This window comes from Misgurnus anguillicaudatus, chromosome 15, assembly GCF_027580225.2.
Source record: "Misgurnus anguillicaudatus chromosome 15, ASM2758022v2, whole genome shotgun sequence".
Classification (NCBI taxonomy): Eukaryota; Metazoa; Chordata; class Actinopteri; order Cypriniformes; family Cobitidae; genus Misgurnus; species Misgurnus anguillicaudatus.
Genome location: NC_073351.2, coordinates 3,075,775 through 3,094,532, shown reverse-complemented (window position 1 = coordinate 3,094,532; position 18,758 = coordinate 3,075,775). Strand labels below are relative to the sequence as shown.

General features: G+C 36.1%; 2 protein-coding genes across 3 annotated transcripts; both read left to right on the top strand.

Annotated features, from left to right (window-relative positions):
* The first annotated feature begins 1,205 nt into the window (after positions 1-1,205).
* Positions 1,206-8,712, top strand: cmc2 (C-x(9)-C motif containing 2). Of its 2 annotated transcripts, XM_055173377.2 has the most exons (5): positions 1,206-1,571; positions 2,204-2,258; positions 5,904-5,974; positions 7,505-7,576; positions 8,359-8,712. In XM_055173377.2, the coding sequence occupies exons 2-5, from the start codon at positions 2,228-2,230 to the stop codon at positions 8,440-8,442; spliced, it is 258 nt and encodes an 85-aa protein (XP_055029352.2). In that variant the 5' UTR covers positions 1,206-1,571; positions 2,204-2,227; the 3' UTR covers positions 8,443-8,712. The 2 variants fall into 2 exon arrangements, with proteins under 2 accessions (XP_055029352.2, XP_055029353.2); XM_055173378.2 differs by lacking the exon at positions 2,204-2,258 and having other exon boundaries at positions 1,223-1,571; positions 5,823-5,974.
* Positions 8,713-10,500: 1,788 nt separating this feature from the next.
* On the top strand, positions 10,501-18,294 carry LOC129418608 (protein phosphatase 1 regulatory subunit 3E). The gene has a single exon (XM_055173379.2). It carries the CDS (start codon positions 12,248-12,250, stop codon positions 13,160-13,162), a length of 915 nt encoding a protein of 304 aa, XP_055029354.1. The 5' UTR covers positions 10,501-12,247; the 3' UTR covers positions 13,163-18,294.
* The last annotated feature ends 464 nt before the right edge of the window (positions 18,295-18,758 follow it).

Here is an 18,758-nt window from a genome sequence, read left to right as displayed (position 1 = left end):
TAGGACTCACAACAAAATCTTTTACAATCTTGTTTGAGGATAAACAAACCAACATATTTCCAAAACTGCTGAATATAATTGCATGAACAAAACATATAAAGAAAAGTGTCAGTGTCATTCTGGCAAAAGATACATTTGGTGTTAAAATTATAACTGAAAGATTTTCTTAGAAAATCTTTTGTAGGTATATATTATGAATTAATTTAAAAGAAATGTATTTTATCAAAAAGGTTATTCCAACATAAAACGGCAGAGGGAGCTCACGCTACATTCGAACTGAGTAAAGCTCTTATTTTATGGTTTCTTCTTTTCAATGAAACATATCTTTCCAATAGGTGTGTTAGCAGGCTCCGGTAATGAAACTGTACTCATAGTTAATGTATTATTTTGCTTGTACATAAGGTTTCATGCCAAAGGGCCTGTTGGTGAAAGTTAGAAAGCTTAACAGAAAGTTTTAAATATGATAGCCCTGCTGAAAAAAGAGCATACCAGCAAGACCAGCACCAGCATTAGCACCAGCTAAACCAGCATTAGCACCAGCATCAGCATCCCATGCTGGTCATACCAGCAAGACACAGCATATGTTGTGTTTTGGTGCTGGTATGCTGGTGACCACCAGCTAAACCAGCATATAGACCAGCATAATTCCCATGCTGGTTTGATGCTGGATTTTTTTTATGAAATGCGATATAACTTTTATAAAGAAACAATTTCAATCAATGCAAAGAAAACTGCATTCATATATGTATAGAAATTAAGTTGCTTGTCAGAATTTCCTAAGCAACCAGATTTTTAAAATAAGCCCAAAACCCTGCAACCCATGATCCATTATTTTTTCCTGTAAAGTTTAATTTAATGTTTTAACACAGAATTTTAGTAAACAAATTTAACAGAATTTGTTTACTATTAACAGACATTTATTATTATTAACACTTTTAATAAAATCAATGAGATTAACAGAATAAAGCCTGACAAATGAAATATGTCTTTATTCAGTTGCTGCCACTGGCACTGCACAATATTGGTAAAACCTCTGCATTTTCTCTCAAATTGCCTTTCTCTCAAACCGTTTTCTGTTTGTTTGCGAGTCGAGTTTTCCTTTTGGAAAGCAGATTGAGTTTGTTTGCAAGATGCTGAATAATTTGTTCTTAGTAAGCAACGTTGCTTTTGGGAAGGCACCCCTGGATGGTAGTGAATCTAGTCTCTGACTCTGATCTGTTGCCTCCAGTAGATGGCGATAATGCTCTCTAATCAATAATGCGAACCGCCGATAAGCGCGAAGAAGAAGACGAAGACAGACTAACGTTACAGTTGTAAAAGTGTATTTTAATATCATTCGGTTTTCATGCGGACTATAAGATTAGGTGCAGCTACATCTCTATGACAATATAACGACAAAGAGCAAAATCGAAGCGTTGTCCGCTTATGTCACTAGGAGGAAACTTACTTCAGCTGTCTTTCGAGATCTAACCCATGCTATCACAGATCTGAGGTCATTTTGGAAGTGTACATAGAAACACCGTAACTTATGTAACGTCAAAAAGAGTCTAAAACAGTCTGCACGTGTGCTGGTGAGTAGGCAACAATTAATAGTAGTACAAGTTATTTTTTTATAATAGTAAAACTGTTGTTGTAGCAATCAGCAGCTTGTGGATGGCATTTTCAACCTGCTGAAAAAACTGGTTGGCTGGTTTAGATGGTTAAATAGTCTGGTTTTAGAGGGGTTTTGACCACGTTTTCAGCTGACTAAATTAGTCTTAGATGGTCACCCTTGTGAAAATTTACTACAGTTAAAACAAAAAAACATGGTTACTGTAGTAAAACCATGGTTACCACAAAATAACCATGGTTTTGACAAGCATGGTTTAAAAAAAAATACAACATGGTTACTGTAGTAAAACCATGGTTTTGCTGATAGTAATCAATACACCAAAAAACATGGTTGCTATACACTTTACCACACAAAAAAACATGGTTAAGTTTTCGTAAGGGCAGCTCGTGTTTTGCTAGTCCTAGCTGGTGGTTCAGAGCTAAAAACCCCTCTGTGTTAGAAGATAAAGGCAAGCTGGGAAACCAGATAAAGCCAGGCAGCTAATGCTGGATTTAGGTGTTTTTATCCAGCAGGGATATACAACTTGAAAAGAGAGCAGTTGAAGGTAATGGCAATTAATTTACAAAAAAAACATGTTTTCTTTTGTTGCAGGTAAGTGTCCCAAAGAATTTCAGCATGGATGATGGAATGGGATGGGGAGGCAGTAGTATCCTTAAGTGTTTTTTGTCAATTTCTGTAGTTTAGTAATGTGTAAATTGAACACAGTGTTGGGTTACTCAAAAAATTATTTAATTACTTATTGCTATGCTAATTATACTTTCTAAATCCTATTTAGTAAAAGATAGGATTGAAACAGCTCGAATAAATCATATTAAAGTACATACATTATTCTGGCCACAATGCTCACTATTAACTAACTATTCATTACTTTTGCCTGAATAAAGTCTAATTACTGCTTATTAATACTATAAGTAAAGTAGATGTTAAGTTTAAGTACTGGTAGGAATTGGATAGGATTAAGGATGTAGAATAAGGTTTTGCAGAAATAGGCATTAATATGTACTTTATAAGTACTAATAAACCGCCTCTGTAATATTAATGCTATAACCAACCAGTTAATAGTGAGAATAGGAAACTACAGTAGAGTGTTACCATTATCACCTTTATTCTTATTAACTCACCAAAGTATTTAAAGTGAGAAGGCTGCATTTAACCATAGACTTTAAATTCTGATGTTAAATCCACTATTGTATATTAAATAATCTACAGTCCATACACAGTATTTAGTTCAGTTACATCAGAAGTAACTTTAATAAAATTACTAGAAAAATAAGAGTAATCCCTTGCTTTACTTTTTTAAAGAAAAACTAATTACACCCAACAATGATTGAACACATCTTCATGTCATATACACCGATCAGCCATAACATTATGAACACCTGCCTAATATTGTGTAGGTCCCTCTTTTGCCACCAAAACAGGCCTGACCCGTCGGGACATGGACTCCACTGGACCTTTCTATCAGATCGAGCATTCACTTCTTCAGCAATTTCAGATACAGTAGCTCATCTGTTGGATCGGACCACACGGGCCAGGCTTCGCTCCTCACGTGCATCGTTGAGTCCTGCTTATTCACCACTTTTCCTTCATTGGACCTTTTTGATACTGTAGGTACTGACAACTGGGAGACCGGGAGCACCACCACACAAGAGCTACGGTTTATAGTCGTCTAGCCATCACAATTTGGCCTTCCTGCTTCTAACACGTCAACTTACACTTGTCCTCAAAGTTGGAATTGCTCTGATGGGGAGGTCTGGTGTAGTCCATGCCTCGGCGGCTCGGGGCTGTTTTGATGGCAAATATTGGGCAGGTTGCAATGTTATAGCTGATCAGTGTGTGTGTGTTTATATTATTTGCTCCTCATTTGTTTTGAAACCAGACTGTTTGGACAAATAAACATGAATATAGCTCTTATAGTTGCAGTCTTGTAGCTAGACAAACTTTAACAGTTCAGTAAGATTGCTGGTTAACAAGTGTACATTAACAAGTAGTTTTAATTGGTCACTTTCAGCCATTATTTCATACTTGTTTTGATGTCTGACAACAGAACCATTTAATACAAACCTAAATAAATCCGTTCTTAGGCATTCGGCTGTATTTAAATATAGTTTGGGACGGTTCAGAGAGTTAGAAAACTGTGAAACAGCTTTGAAGAGCCAATGTAGTCATGATGCAAACACGATGTGATGACGTCACTGATATGCTAATTACGTTATGATGTAATCTAGAGAAATTTAGCAACTTTCCAAGCAGGCTTAAGCTACTTTCAGCAAAAAAGTTGGCAACACTGGTAGCATGGAAAAAGATTACAGCTAAAAATGTTTAGGGTGACGCCGGTTCTCCTGTCAAACTCTCCAGTAAACTTATATGTAAACTAAAGCAATATCACTTGAGTAGGAGTGTGATATGGCTTTTATATCAGCATCGCTGTCATTAGGTCAGAGGCATGCGGCCGCAGGGCTGAGTACAGGAGCCAGTCACATCCAGTGTTAAATAAAGCTGTTATCATAAACCACTTTCTTATCTCACATACTCTTGACTTTTTGTTTATCAAACTTGGCTAACCCCAGGGGATTTGAGCCCATTTAAGCCTCACTGTGCTTACAACAAAACACCACAGTGGCGTATGGCTGGCAGTATTTTACCGCCGTGATAGTAATGCACCATTCACAGCGGTGATTATAAAATGTGTGTGAAATGACAAAACTACTCAAGTATGCAACACATACTCGAAATGTGACCTCTGTGTTTAAACCCATCCCAGTGTGTAGTAAACACACGCACTGCAAGTTGTGAACACACACACACACTCGAAGCAGTGGGCAGCTATCCCAATGCCCTAGGAGAAATCAGGGTTAAGTTGCCTTGCTCAAGGGCACCACGTTTACAACCCGCCGGCCGTGAGACTCAAACCGCCAACTCTCGGGTTACAAGCCCGTGTGCGTGCATAGTTTACACATTTATTTATTTGTTTATTGTTAACTCATTTATGACAAGGCACTTGATTGGTGGACAAAAAAAGAAGCCATTTTACTCTAAGGGCAACATTGTCAGGACCGCAACCTTATAACTGATGCCATTAATCCGAGCACGTCATTAAAGCCCAGGCACTCTTAAATTTTCTGCGTGCCAGGGAGCAAAATTTTTAATGGTTTTAAACCCGTGTGGTATTTGGCATTATTTTTGATACATGTATTTCAAATACAAAATAGTATTTTGTCATTTGTATTTGATACGGTTGATGATAATGCCTTTGTATTTTGTATCAAAATACTTAAGTGCTTTGTATTTTTGTAATTTTAAAATCCTGTAAAATACTTTGTAAGAAGTCTATATGATGACATCATAGAGATGCGATTAAATTCAGATTTAATTTATGGCTACATTTAAAATCTAAACATATTGATCATTTAATAATTGTTTAATGTTATTTTATAAATTATAAGATGTTTGTTTTTAACTGCTAAATAGGTGTTCAATGATTTGATAAATAAATAATTGATTGCTGAGTATTGTACCCCTAATTTAAGTAGCTGTTTAGTAGGGTCATGATATTTTGGTTTGCATACCATTGCATGAAAGATTTGTGCGTGACTCAATCAGAGTCAATGTAATGGTGAAGTAATAGATCATCAAATAGTCCAACTGATGGAAGGTTTCGAAGAAATTTCATGCTCATTTGTAAAAGTATTTTTTAGTATTTGCAAAATAAAAAAATACAGTCATTTATTTTGATACACTTAAAAAATGGATTTGGCATTTTATTTTAAAATACATTTTGATGTATCATTGCCCAACCCTGCGGCTAGCAACCTCTCTGGTGCAAGGAAATGGCAAAGCTGGGCGTATTACAAGCTCATGTGCGAGGAAGAGTCAGAGTCATGCGCATTACAAGTTCAGGTGCTAGGAGTCTGTATAGACGGTTTCATCGGACGCACGTGCGCTGATGGTTTACACGTCTTGACCTCACACAAAGTGAACCCCACAAACCCTCTCATGCACGGAAAAGCACACAATGTGCATGTTAATGTTAAACTATGATAATAATAATAACTATAGCCAACTATCGTCATGAATGCCCTCTCCCGGCCATATGTCTTAGTTTTTTTTACATATGAGCTCAATTATACGTCTTAGTTTTTTGGGGGAAAAGTTATATTCTTGTTTCTTGTATGAATAAACTATTTTTATTTTTACCTGACTGTAACAGTAACTATTGCAAGGACTGCAAGGGGTCACGTTAAAGCCATACTCCAGTAAGACATACAACTTTAATTCACAATGCATCCAGATCTGTCTCCACATCTTCATACTGATGAGTGCAATGAACTTATAACACTTCTCAAGCAATGCCACAAAGAGGTATGGAAGCATGTACTGTACTTGTTTACATTTTCACCTTAAAGGAACAGTATGTAGGATTGTGGCCAAAACTGGTGTTGCAATCACAAAACTTGTGGCTAAAACTGGTACTGCAATCACACAACTGGTGGCCAATACACAAAATGACAACATAAACATCAGCTGAGGGCTGCAACTCCCTTTTTAAATGACAATATCCTGGCCAGACCACTGTTGTCAGTGATATAAGTATTTGAATTGAAAATGATTTCTTAATGTCTAGTGACATATCAGGGCCATTTTATGATTAATTGATATACATTTCTTACATACTGTTCCTTTAAATGTGCAATACATGAATGTCATAGTCATAGACATACTCCACCCCATACTGATTTAACCTTTTTTATCTGAGAGCTCATTTCTATAATCAGTGTGATTTTATAATAGTTTAATTAACTTTCAGCAGTGTAAATAAACACATTTATTGATTGTACTATTACTGTAATTCTGGGCCTGTATTCACAAAACATCTTAAAGCTCCTTACTTGCTGATTTAGGAGAAAGTCTTAAAAGCAATGGGTGTGTTATTATTCATTTTAGGGCTCCAAAATGTTTGCTCTAGAGTATTTCACAATGCATTTTAGCGTTAAACTAGCTCTTAAATCTGTGAAAAGTTAGAGGTATTCAAGAACACTCCTAAGTCACTAAGACCACCAAACCAAAAACAATACTAAAATGGCTGTTGCCTTCTTTGTATGCAAGAAGCAACAGCTGTTCTTTTATGTTTGTAGGTCTTACTATCATCTATGATTATTTTAGCTTGTTTATTAAATGTCTGCTTAACAATAGGTGCTACACAATAACATAAATGAACAATTTTGGGCTGTTCCTTTAACATCTGAAGAAACTTTCATTTTCACAAAAGGTTATTTCTAGTGGAAAAAGTTTTTTTGTTTGTTTTTTAAAAAAGCAAGAAAGAAATAATATTTTTTTAATAACCTTTGACTCAATGGTTCTTTGGGGAACCAAACATTTTTCTTTTATTGAATCGCTGTGAAGATCCTTTTGTAGCACCTTTTACACATGTAGGCATATCCGATAATTGTTTATAAAATGTAGACACACAAGAGGCATATGCAAATACTAGTTACTAGTTTAATTATTAATACTTCTTAGAATTTTTATTTAAAATGAAAACATTATTATTTCACAGAGACTCATCGCCTATCAGCCAATTACTGTGGCCATATTCTTAATGACATCATCCATAGCAACGAGGTCAACCCTGCCTTTCTCTTATAGGTTAAGATTTATACTTATTTAAAGCCTTGGTAAAAGATGCTTTGTGAATAGGTTTTAGGAGAAAACTCTTGTTAGCTAACAACTTTTACTGCTATCTAGGAGAACTCTTAGTGGTAAGATAAAATGTTTTATGAATACGGGCTCAAGTGTATTAGTGTTTGTTTCTCCTAGTATTATATTTTCTGTCATTTTAAAGTGAAGTAAGGGATGTTGCCTCAAATTAACAATATTTGGGTTTGTCTTTAGCACAATGTTCTGAAATTCTTTGGAACGTGTAATGATGTGGACCGTGCTATGCGCAATTGTCTCAAGAAAGAGGTAAGCACAGCAGATTTTAATTCTTTTAATTAGACTGAAAAGAGCATTGCACTAACTGAAAAGATAAACCGATCTGTTTAAACTGAACATTAACCGTTAATTGATAAAATTTAAATATTAAAGTGTCATTGAGTAAAAATACAATTGATGGTTGTCTGTGACCTGGTAAAAACAATACAAACATTTAATTTGAACATGCAAACAGCAGCAACAGATCAAAAACAGGACCAAGATTCATACATTAACAAATGTTCATGCAACATTACATTATCAAAGAGCATGCGATCATCTACCACAGTGGCCATTTCTAAAGCAGCACACATTTCAAAACCTTTTGCTTTGCGTCTTCTTTCGCTGTTTGTGCACAAAGAGATATGTTTATGGTAAGGGTTTTGGACAGAGGCGATTTGCCAACACACACAAAACAATTCTTTTAACTGATAATATAAATCATTTATAAATTCTTACCTTCGGTTATAATTTAACCGGTCAATATGAACATCCCTAGTTTAAACTTTAAAGTTCATTGAATGAATCATTGTATGTAAATAGTAAAGCACAACATTAGTTTTGTTTTTTTTATTTCCAGTAAACACACATACTAATGAAATGTGAGCTCAGAGTTTAAAGAAATGTGTTGTTTATTCACCAACAAAATGTTTTACATCAGCTTTTTCTTGGAGTTTGTTTCCTGGTATTCAGTCAACTGTAGAAATCATGTTAGGCTTGAAAATTGTGGATTTTTTACTTTGAAATTAGTCGTTTTTACCTTGTCTACACAGTACCACGTGAAGAGGGAGCACAGCAAGGCTCACGCAGCAGAAATGAGTCAGCGTCTAAAGGAAAATCCAAAGGGGGATTCCTAAGACCAGGCTTCTTTGGATCGCAAAACTACCCCACACAAAAAATGTTTTGTGCCATACAATTTGAATCTGGATGATACTGAACTCTTCTGTGTGGATATGTATTTATTATTATAGATGTTGGCAACAGAGAGTTATTTAAGATACTTAATTGATGAGTGGCTTAATTTGTGCATTTACAACTCCTGTATAATTGATCAGAATCAGAAACAATGTAACAAAAGCATACTGCTAAAAGTACAACTTTAATAAATTACAATTACTTTGATGTAATTATTTGGTAGTTGTATAATTAGATGTGTTAGATCCACATGTTACACTATGCTAAACATTTTAAACATGTTGTGATCCATCTTGCTTGACCATATACCTTGGTTAAAAACGAATAATCTTAATGGCATTCTCAAAGCTTAAAAAAGAAAAACTGATTTGACAAGTGTAATTATAGGGAAAAGACAGTGGAAATGTACTGCTTTACAACATTGTCTCATAAAAACCTTTAAAGGCGGAGTGCACGATTTCTGAAAAACTGTTTGGAGAAAGGAGTCGGGTTTACTACCAAAACACACTTAGCCAATCAGCAGAAAGGTGCGTGTCTACTAAACGACATTGTTGCCTGGGTTGCGTATGTGTGGGGCGGGTCTTTTAGCAGAATGTCTAGATCAGGGGTCTCCAACGTGGTGCCCACGAGCACAGGGTAGCCACACGGAGTCTGTGAGGTGCCCGCTAAAGCAGTGTTTCCCAATCCTGGTCCTCGAGGCCCCCCTCCCAGAAAGTTTTAGATGTCTCCTTATTTAAAACACCGGATTCAACTTATCAGCCTCCTTCCAAAATGGTAAACATGCCTCCCTAACAAGCTGATGAGTTAAATCAGGTGTGTTAAATACGGAGACATCAAAAACTTTCTGGGAGGGGGTCCTCGAGGACCAGGATTGGGAAACACTGCGCTAAAGCACATTCTATTAATAGTCTAAATTGTAATATTTATTTATTACATATTTTTTATATTAACTTGGCTTGGTCAACTTATGTTAACATTTTAAACAAAACTAAAACATATCAACAAGTAAAATAAAATAAAATCAACAATGAAAACAAAAAAGTAGCCCTCCAGATTGTTTTGTCCATTCTGGTAGCCCTTGCTCACAAAAATGTTGGAGACCCCTGGTCTAGATTCAATTGGGCTAGGGGCGTGTTTGGTTGGGTGATTTCAAATGTCAACATTGGCTTTCAGAGATCATGGACCCTGCCTTTAAATGGAGACGTCCAACATAAGGTTAAACAAAAATAATAGAAAATACCGGAGTCAAGAACCAACAATGGCACAAATGGACAAACCTCAGATAATGATTGTGATGTCATGCCACCCCAATGTCTCTACAATGTTCTGATGAAGAGTTATAGGTCTTGCTAAGTGGTTCCTAGAGAGTGGCTTGGCATCCACCAATGATTGGACTCCAAGCCACGATTGAAAATAGTGCATAACACTGCATGATTTATCACTTGCACGATTTTTCTACTAATAAAAATAATATTACTAATAATAAATGTTGAGCATTTAGCCCGAGATGGGCCGACCGACCCCCACTCAGGTTACGTATTTACTGGTGGCTTACTTGTGTTATCCTTTGTCTGAATGGTTTGTTCATCTATTCAAAACTAAAATGTTGCTTGACCAAGCTCAGCTGCTGCAGCAGTCAAGTGTCATGGAAACGCCAATGAGAGACACACTGACATAGTTTCTTAATAGGCTTACCATGGGTCTAATCTTATTACTATGGGTCTAATCTTAATACTATGGGTCTAATCTTAATACTATGGGTCTAATTAATTATTAAGTAACCCTTAGGATAAGTGGAACCTGTGCATGTGTGTCACACTCAGACACACAGCCTACCTTTACATTATACACACAAATGCACAAGCAGCACACACTAGCAACACTTCAGCATATTGTACTTTAATTCACAAGTAATTTTATAACATGATTTAAGTATGTAAAAGACACACACACTCACACCTTGTTATTGTTATTACTTGTTTTTATTCTGCGTATACAGAAATGTAAGTAGTGAATGTGCATATCTGTGGGTGGGTCTGTGTTGGTGTAGTGATGTGGACTAGTGTGGCTACAGTGCCATGGCTGAATTTTTGTCCCAGTCCGCCCCTGCATCCTTGTGACTGATAACACTTTACATTTGGCCTACTTTTTGTTTATAGATAGATTTAATGACAACATGTGGATAATTAAAAGTGTATTATTAATGATCTGATTGCCCTAAATGAAACTAAAATAGAATACACTTTTACTTAATGGCTTAGTTAAGTTAAATAATTTATTTTTCTTTAAAACATATTTTTAGAAAAACCTTTAAAATTATTTTGTAAAAAGTGTAAAATGTTTGAATTGAGATCTTGTTGCTTTTACAACGTTTTTACCAGCAGGTGGCGTCAAATTTACGTGTTTCAAGCGTTTCGAGTGAATCATTTTTCGAACCAGTTGGTTTAATTGATTCGAATCTTCAAACAGCTTCGTTTCTGCCATCACTAGAACACCTCACCATATCAGACACAGAACACCATTAAATAAAAACAACGGCCCTATGACTGACAAATGTCAACTGAAACACTGGGCTAAAAGATATACAAAACACACCTGGGAACCAATCAGAAAATGACACTACAAGGACTACAAACGTAAATGACAATACAGAACTTCAAAATAAAAGTACAGGAAAGGGGAACACAAGGACAAGATACGTGGATTGTAATATCGTAAATGCATCCTACTCTTATAAAATAGCACTTAAATCATGGTAAAACCTAAATACAGCTCCCAACTATAGTATTACTTACTGTAAACCAATTGAATGGAAATGTCACGGTAAAGGATTCCATTACCACAAGTATTACTATGAAATAATACATATTGGGTAATGTCATGTAATATTGTAGCTATATCTACAGAAATGTCCGTTTTCCTTTATTGGCTTTAAATCAAATGTTGTATTGCTATGCATGCATGTGATGCTAATATGATATCACAGGTACTTCTGTAACACTGCTGAGATGAGCAATCAATAAAAAATACGTCTTGCAGATGTAAATGCAGACATCAAATAGACGTCTCCGAGATGTATGCTATTAGGGATATAATCAATTGGAATGAATAAAAGCGAACTGAGTAATTTAATTACAAGTAGATTAAGCATTGTAGGCATATTTACTAAAATGACTGCTGTCTAATGAAGATGACATAGTGAATGAGATTTGAATCAATATAAACGCGTCATATTAAATATGGGAAGTCCTAACCGCTAAACGTGTATTTATCTGCTGTGAGACGTGATCGAACTCACGGGTTGAGCTGCTGAAGGGGCGTGTTTTGACTGGCAGCGGATCCTACTATGGCGACGACATGGATTATGAATATTAATTACTTAACGTGACGTTCGCGCGGAAGATCACATTTGATTGGCTGGAAGGACGACGCCCTCAAGTGAGTCAACAAATCTTAATTCGGTTGTGGTTGTGGTTTATGAATATTAATGAAGTGTCCTGACGATGCTTTGGGGGGATTGTCGAGAAACGCTATTAATATTTATGATCAAAGGCTTCGTCGTAGTATTATTCGTAACGGTGCTGATTCGCATGTAGCATGAGGTTGTGAGAGCGGCGTTTCGCCTCAGATTGGTCTAGAAATACGCAGTACCATCAACGAGTGAAATCGACATGCGCAAGCACATTTAACCCGGCTTCCACCGTCAGACCTCGACATTTCTTTTCTTTTTTATTTAAGAGACTTTTTATGGAAGCCGATGCTGTAGTAATGCTTCCTCCCAAGAACTGCATCCCCAGGAACTACAGCTGTATCGCCAGTCTGTTCGGAAGCTTGGCATCATCCGAGCAGATGCTCGAGGACGAAGAAATGGAAGGAGACGTTGACACGAATAAAGACTGCGAAACACAGGAAATCAGCGTGGTGAATGAGAAACCAAGAGGAAGAGAGGCACTTCTGAAGCCTCCACACAGCCCGACAGCCCGTCGCAGGTGCAAATCTCTCCCCACGTCGGCTGAAAGAGCCAAGCTAGAGATTGCACGAAGCCGGAGCCCAAGCAGCCAGAAAAAGGTCCGATTCGCTGATTCACTTGGTCTGGACTTGATCTCTATTAAACACTTTAATCAGATGGATATGCCCGAGGTACCAGAGCGCATCATTGACAAATTCAGAAAAGCCAGAACTCTCCATTTCAACAACTTCGACAAGTCCAACACATCAAGTCAGTCTGTGTTCATGGAGCTGCTCTTCACAAATCCAGGTTCATTGCCAGACTTCCCGAACAGAGTTAAAGAAAAGAAGGTTTTACTAGAGTCTGTTCAGGCGGATGAGTTTAGTCTGTCGGGAATCGTTCGGGTTCTTAACCTGGCGTTCGAGAAAAAGGTCTATTTGAGGTACACCTTAAATAACTGGACGACCTTTATGGATATTCTCGCGTTTTACGTTCCCCATTCAAGTGACGGACAGACTGACAAGTTTAGCTTCAAAATGATCACTCCTAACTTTATGGAGTGCGGAGGAACACTGCAGTTTGCCATCAGGTACTGTGCCGGCGGAGGTGAATTTTGGGATAACAACAATGGGAATAATTATAAAGTAAGACGCCACAGGTTTAAAATCTCTCCTTTGAGGGAATGGGAAAACGGATGGATCCATTTCATTTAGAGCACAAACTGGCGCTAAGTGCACATTTATAAACTTTAACCCTGCGTCCGAAATATCTACTTCCATACTATAAAGTATGCGAAATAAATAGTAGGCCTATGTCCAAAACCTAAGTATGGAAAAAAACAGTGCGACAAATACCCGGATGGTCTGACGTTACTGGCAAATCGTGATTAAATTGTACCTGTTTAAAAACACTTGAATTACTTATATTGCATTAATGGACGTCATATGTGAATGAACATACGGTCACGTGACATTGAAAATGTGGCGAATGTGCTATGTCCGTATTAGATACATTGAATGTAGGCCTACTGTAGAGGTCAATCAGTGGGTACACGGACGCAGGGAAGCGTGTAAAAGGCTTGGTTTATAAATTAGTGTTAACTGCGTGACGTAGCAGTTAATCAGCAGTAAACAAGCGGTATAATTTCCATTCATGTAACAAACAGGTGCATTTAACAAACCGTCGTGCGTTTATTTTTATTCCCATGCTTTTGCTGTGAAATTAGGCTATATTGTGTAGTAATGACATAATGCCCATTGCGTCATAATCATCGTGCGGGAGTTTTGTACATACAATTGTAGCAAAGGTCTCTTTGAAGCTTTATTGTATCTGACCAAATGATAAATTAAAGCTGGCATATATTTAATCACAACGATATGTGTAGGGTCAGTTTAAGAACTAGCTTAAGCTTTCTTCATGAAGTTTAGACATTTAAAATGCTATTGCAATGCAAGTCCTGTAAAATTCCATGTTTATTCCCTTGCATTAGTATTTGATGGCTACTAAAAATAGACACCACAACATTCTAGTTGAGAATGTCTGTGCCACTGGGAGCAACAAATATATCTTGAAAAGTGGTGGTTGTTTTCAGCACCTAATTTCCCTACGGTTACTTCACACTGTCAATTCAAGTATAAGTTGGCTTCTCGGCTACCTTTTCAAATTAAAAATGGATGAGGTTTGTGATGCAAAGAATAACAGACCTCATCCTGTTTCAGACAAGCCCAGCTCTCTATAAATCTTAAACCTTTCTCCTGCCCTCTATTAAAGGTACAGTGAGTAATTTTTAGAAGGATCTCTTGACAGAAATGCAAAATAATATACAAAACTATATTATCAGGGGTGTATAAAGACCTTACATAATGAACCATTATGTGTTTATTACCTTAGAATGAGATGTTTTTATCTACATACACAGAGGGTCCCCTTACATGGAAGTCGCCATTTTGGGCCACCATGTTTCTATAAAAGCCATTAACGGACAAACTTGTTTTACTAAGTTGTCTCCGACGATGACCTGTTTGTCTGGTGGTGGCTACAGTAGCTTCTTTGTGTTTCAAAAGCGAGGGGTGAGCAGTGGACTGAGCCTTTGGTTGCAATTCACAACCTCACCACTAGTTGCCACTAAAATTTACACACTGCACCTTTAATACTTGCTTGCACACAAACTTTAAAGGTTTAAAACACTGTCTTTTGGTCAGCAAGCCATGCAGCACTTTATTGTTGCACACAAATAACTATCGCTAAAGGCCCATTTTAGCATGGTTTAGCAACTGTGAAAAAGTAATGGTGTAAAAGTAATATTTTTTTATGAGAAAGCCTTAGAATAAGTCAATGAAGAACAGAGATAAAGCGTGCAGAGACACACTGCTCATTTAGCTTTTTTATGAGTTGACAGGCTAGAGTAACCAAATTACATTTTTATCATTCTCTGTGGCAGACTAACAATTATAAAATACTTTAGTTACACATTTAATGTGTTTTTATTTTGTAATATAACTTCTCAGTGATCCATTTCAGAAAGTAAATGTTGTCTTGTGGTTGACATGTTTTTAAATGGATTATTGTTGATTGATCAGTTGTGGCGCTATTGCCGTGTACTTTGTGGTAAGAAATTGCTGAATGGCATTGTGTGAATAATATGGTAGCAAATGTTTGTTGAGTGGTAGTGTTTAATATACCTCACCCTGTGTATGCTTCAAGTCTGAAAATATACTATATATAGAGTACTATATTATAAAACATATGTGTAAATTAAAAGTTTAATATTTTAAAAGTTACAAGAAGCAGTTGGTTGTCGCTGGGCGATACAGTAGAAAAATATATGTACTATAAGATTTATTAAGAATTTAGAAATTAAAGGAAGCAGTCGGTGGTCGCTGGTCAGACATCGGCTGGCAATACAATAATGGGAGGCTAGTAAGATCGATTTTCAGCGGCAGCAGGAACTGGATCTGTTAGTCTCAGTGTCCTCAGGTTCGAGGACGAGACGGGGAGAGAAAAACAAAATCCTATTAGCGTAGGGGCCGCTCATATATAATGCAAATCTCATGCGGTATAATGGATGAGAATATGATTCAGATACATTGTTATTAGAGCTTCCTGGTATTTTAGTGCTTCCTGTGGAATGTTTTTAACAGACAACCATTTCAGAGTCAGAGAAAGTTATTTCACAAACAGTATATTTTATCACAAAATATTTCAAAAACAATATTTTAACAAACAATATAAGCATAAAAATATTGAAATGCGCAGAATGGTCCAAGGAAACCTGAGCTCGACAGTAATGCTTTTCCAGTACAGGTTTAAACTAAAGGGACAAGATTGTAACTTGCCTGACCAGACAAGCAGCCTGATTAAACTATCAATAACTAGAGCACATATATATAGAGCAGTGGTTCTCAAACTTTTTCTGCGTGCGGCCCCCCTTGTGTACGGTGGATTCCTTTGCGGCCCCCCCAAAGAAAATTTATGACAAAAACTGTTCTAAAATTTAACATTTTAATTAAACAAAACATATTAAGTTATACAAAGTAGTGCTGTTGGTTAGTAGCCTTATTTTTTTTAGGTTTAATTACAGAGAATTCCTGATAAATTAATGTATTTTATAAAATGTCATAAAACTGGGGCCCCCCTGGCACCATCTCGCGGCCCCACTGGGGGCCCCGGACCCCAGTTTGAGAACCACTGATATAGAGCACATATTGTAGACTGCCACATAAAGTGAGAGGTGTTCTTAGGACACTTTAGATGATTAAAACCCATAAAAAACATGCAGTGCTTTTCTTTCGACACTGGCAGTTGTTTTAATTTTTAATTTAGCTTGCTATCTAGTAATGAGCAAAAGACCAAATAAAAACTATAACATTTTAAAAAGATTACAAATGTAAAATTAATCATGATCGTTATGGTCTATTTTTGTCTGTTATATTTATCCATGTTTTAATTTGTTACATATATATCAAGCTACATTGTTACTTCGTATGAAAGTAACGTGTTAATTATTTAGTGATTTTGAGACGGGCACCAATTAATTTAGTGATTTTTACACGGACAACAATTGGGTCATCTGACACACATGCACACTTGGTGAAACCTCCAGTGTCCTGTGTATTGCATACCACCCAATTGTTGCCTATGTATGTATTCATGAGAAAAGTGTAGTTTTGTGTTTGTTACTTTCCTCATATACACACGCGCAGGTGGCGACAGGTTGCACCTCATTCAGCTCCCTTGTTCAGTATATTGATCAGGTAGTCTACCATTTTAAAGGCCGCCTCAATCACAAAATACTTCCGGAGCACTGAAATAGTTTTTCCTTTAAATCTCACAATGAACAAGAACCAGGTTGGTGGCAAATCATTGCTCTCTATATGACCTACTAAAAATCATGTCACAAATTAACATCTAATGACTTACACACAAACAAAAATTCCACAAGCCAACTCAAAAAACATTAGGACACACCATAGACACACATTTATTTATTTTGTTTACATAAACAGATCACTAGACCGGTAGTAAACATAATCTAGTTATCATTTATTATTTAATTTTTTTAACTAACAATAAGCATTTTCTTTCCATGTCTGACCATGTGATCACTGTTGCTGTTTACTATGTCACTACTGATTAGAAAATTTATCTGTATATATTTACACAACAATTTAAGCAGTTAACCTTTTTATAGACTTTGGTTTAGATGAGTGAATAAGCAATTTACTTGTCTGAAGGGAAAAGGGATTGTTCATAAAAAAAATCACTTATGACATCCCAGTTGTATATGTCTTTCTTTTTCAGTTGAACAGACAAATAATTTTATATTAAAATACCTTTATTTTGGGACCAGTGCAAAGGCCTCTTTTATCGTAAAAAAAAAACTAAAACCACGCAATAAAACATTAGCACTAAAAAGGCGTGGACGCAGTTGGTTTAGTTTCCCTGTCAGACCCAAAATTTATGGGAGGTGAGAAATTAAATGAATCATTCAAAGCGATTTACTAATGTTTGCACTTATCAATGTACTAGTATTTGCGCTATTATTTAAAGCCCAATAAATGGAAATGAGATGGTTCTGTAAGGTGCGCCTTAATGCTTAAGGTCTTGAAAGGTGTAAAAATATTCAGTCCAGGTTTCAGCAGCAATGTTGTATAGTATTAGTGACAAATGATTGTAACTGTGTTGCAGTTAGGTATGCATAAAGTCCATTAGAAATGATATATCATAGTATATATGACTACTAAACATACAAATTGCTTGAGTGTTTTTTTTTTTTAAATAAGCAGAAGCTACACCACTTAATGCCTTTGCTTTGTGATTTATCACTTGGTTTATTCTTGTTTTGATACAGGTAATTTTCTTAGTTAAACTATTGTCTAAATGCTTTGGGTAGTTTAAAGTCAAATTAAATGCACTGTTCAACTTAAGTTCAATGCTGGCTATTTCATCTTATCATCATAATAATTTAGATGTTTAAAGAAATTTGATGTTTGTGGAAAAAAACTTAAAATGTACTTGTTTGTTTGTTATAAATATTCTGTCTCACAAATGTATTTATTTTAATCTATGCAATACTTGTCTGTACTGTTTTCTTTGATTGTATCTGTGTGTTGTTTATTGATTTACTTTAACATAGTAGCACGTAGTTTGCATGAATCTGCAGCAAGCCTGCAGTTTACTTATATGGTGAATGTCCATTGTTGCATAATTTGTTGAACCATGTATTTAAAGTAGAAAGGTTATTGTGCAATACCTCATCGTTTTAACCACTGTGCTGTGTTGAGAAGTAAAATGCACACCATATTCTCAGTTATGTTTGCTAATAAAATTATTTCGTATTTTAAAATCTATTGGTTGTACTATGTAAAATCTTATTAGGACACTCAAACCCATACAGTATGGGTCATTGGGAAACAAGGCTGTTTGAGACCCACAGCCAGAGAGCATATTAGCTACGCTTTCATTATTGATACTACTGATACAATATTTAGGAAGCAGAATTTGTAAACTGAAAAACTAAGTGAAGGAAGAAGACCACCAGTTTAAGATTGATATTAAAATCAGGTTTTCATTTGTATTGAAATTATTTTTTGTTATTAAAACCTTTAAAAGCTTTTAATTGCTTTAAATGAATGGTTAGCCTACATGATCAGTGTTATCTCAAAAAATAATTTTCAAATATGCAAAAAAAGGTTTGTACTCTAAAAATACTTTATTTGTAACAAACAAGAGATAAAGAATTTACAAACGTGTGGAGAGCCATTTCAGCACTCGGACAGCGCCATGAGTGCTTTGAAAAGCATTACTTAA

Coding starts and splice junctions, on each gene's coding strand:
- cmc2 (XM_055173377.2), top strand. CDS start 2,228: ATGGATGATGGAATGGGATGGGGAGGCAGTA. Junction 2,259..5,903: donor AATGGGATGGGGAGGCAGTA/GTATCCTTAAGT, acceptor CAATGCATCCAG/ATCTGTCTCCACATCTTCAT. Junction 5,975..7,504: donor TCAAGCAATGCCACAAAGAG/GTATGGAAGCAT, acceptor GTTTGTCTTTAG/CACAATGTTCTGAAATTCTT.
- LOC129418608 (XM_055173379.2), top strand. CDS start 12,248: ATGGAAGCCGATGCTGTAGTAATGCTTCCTCCCAAGAACTGCATCCCC.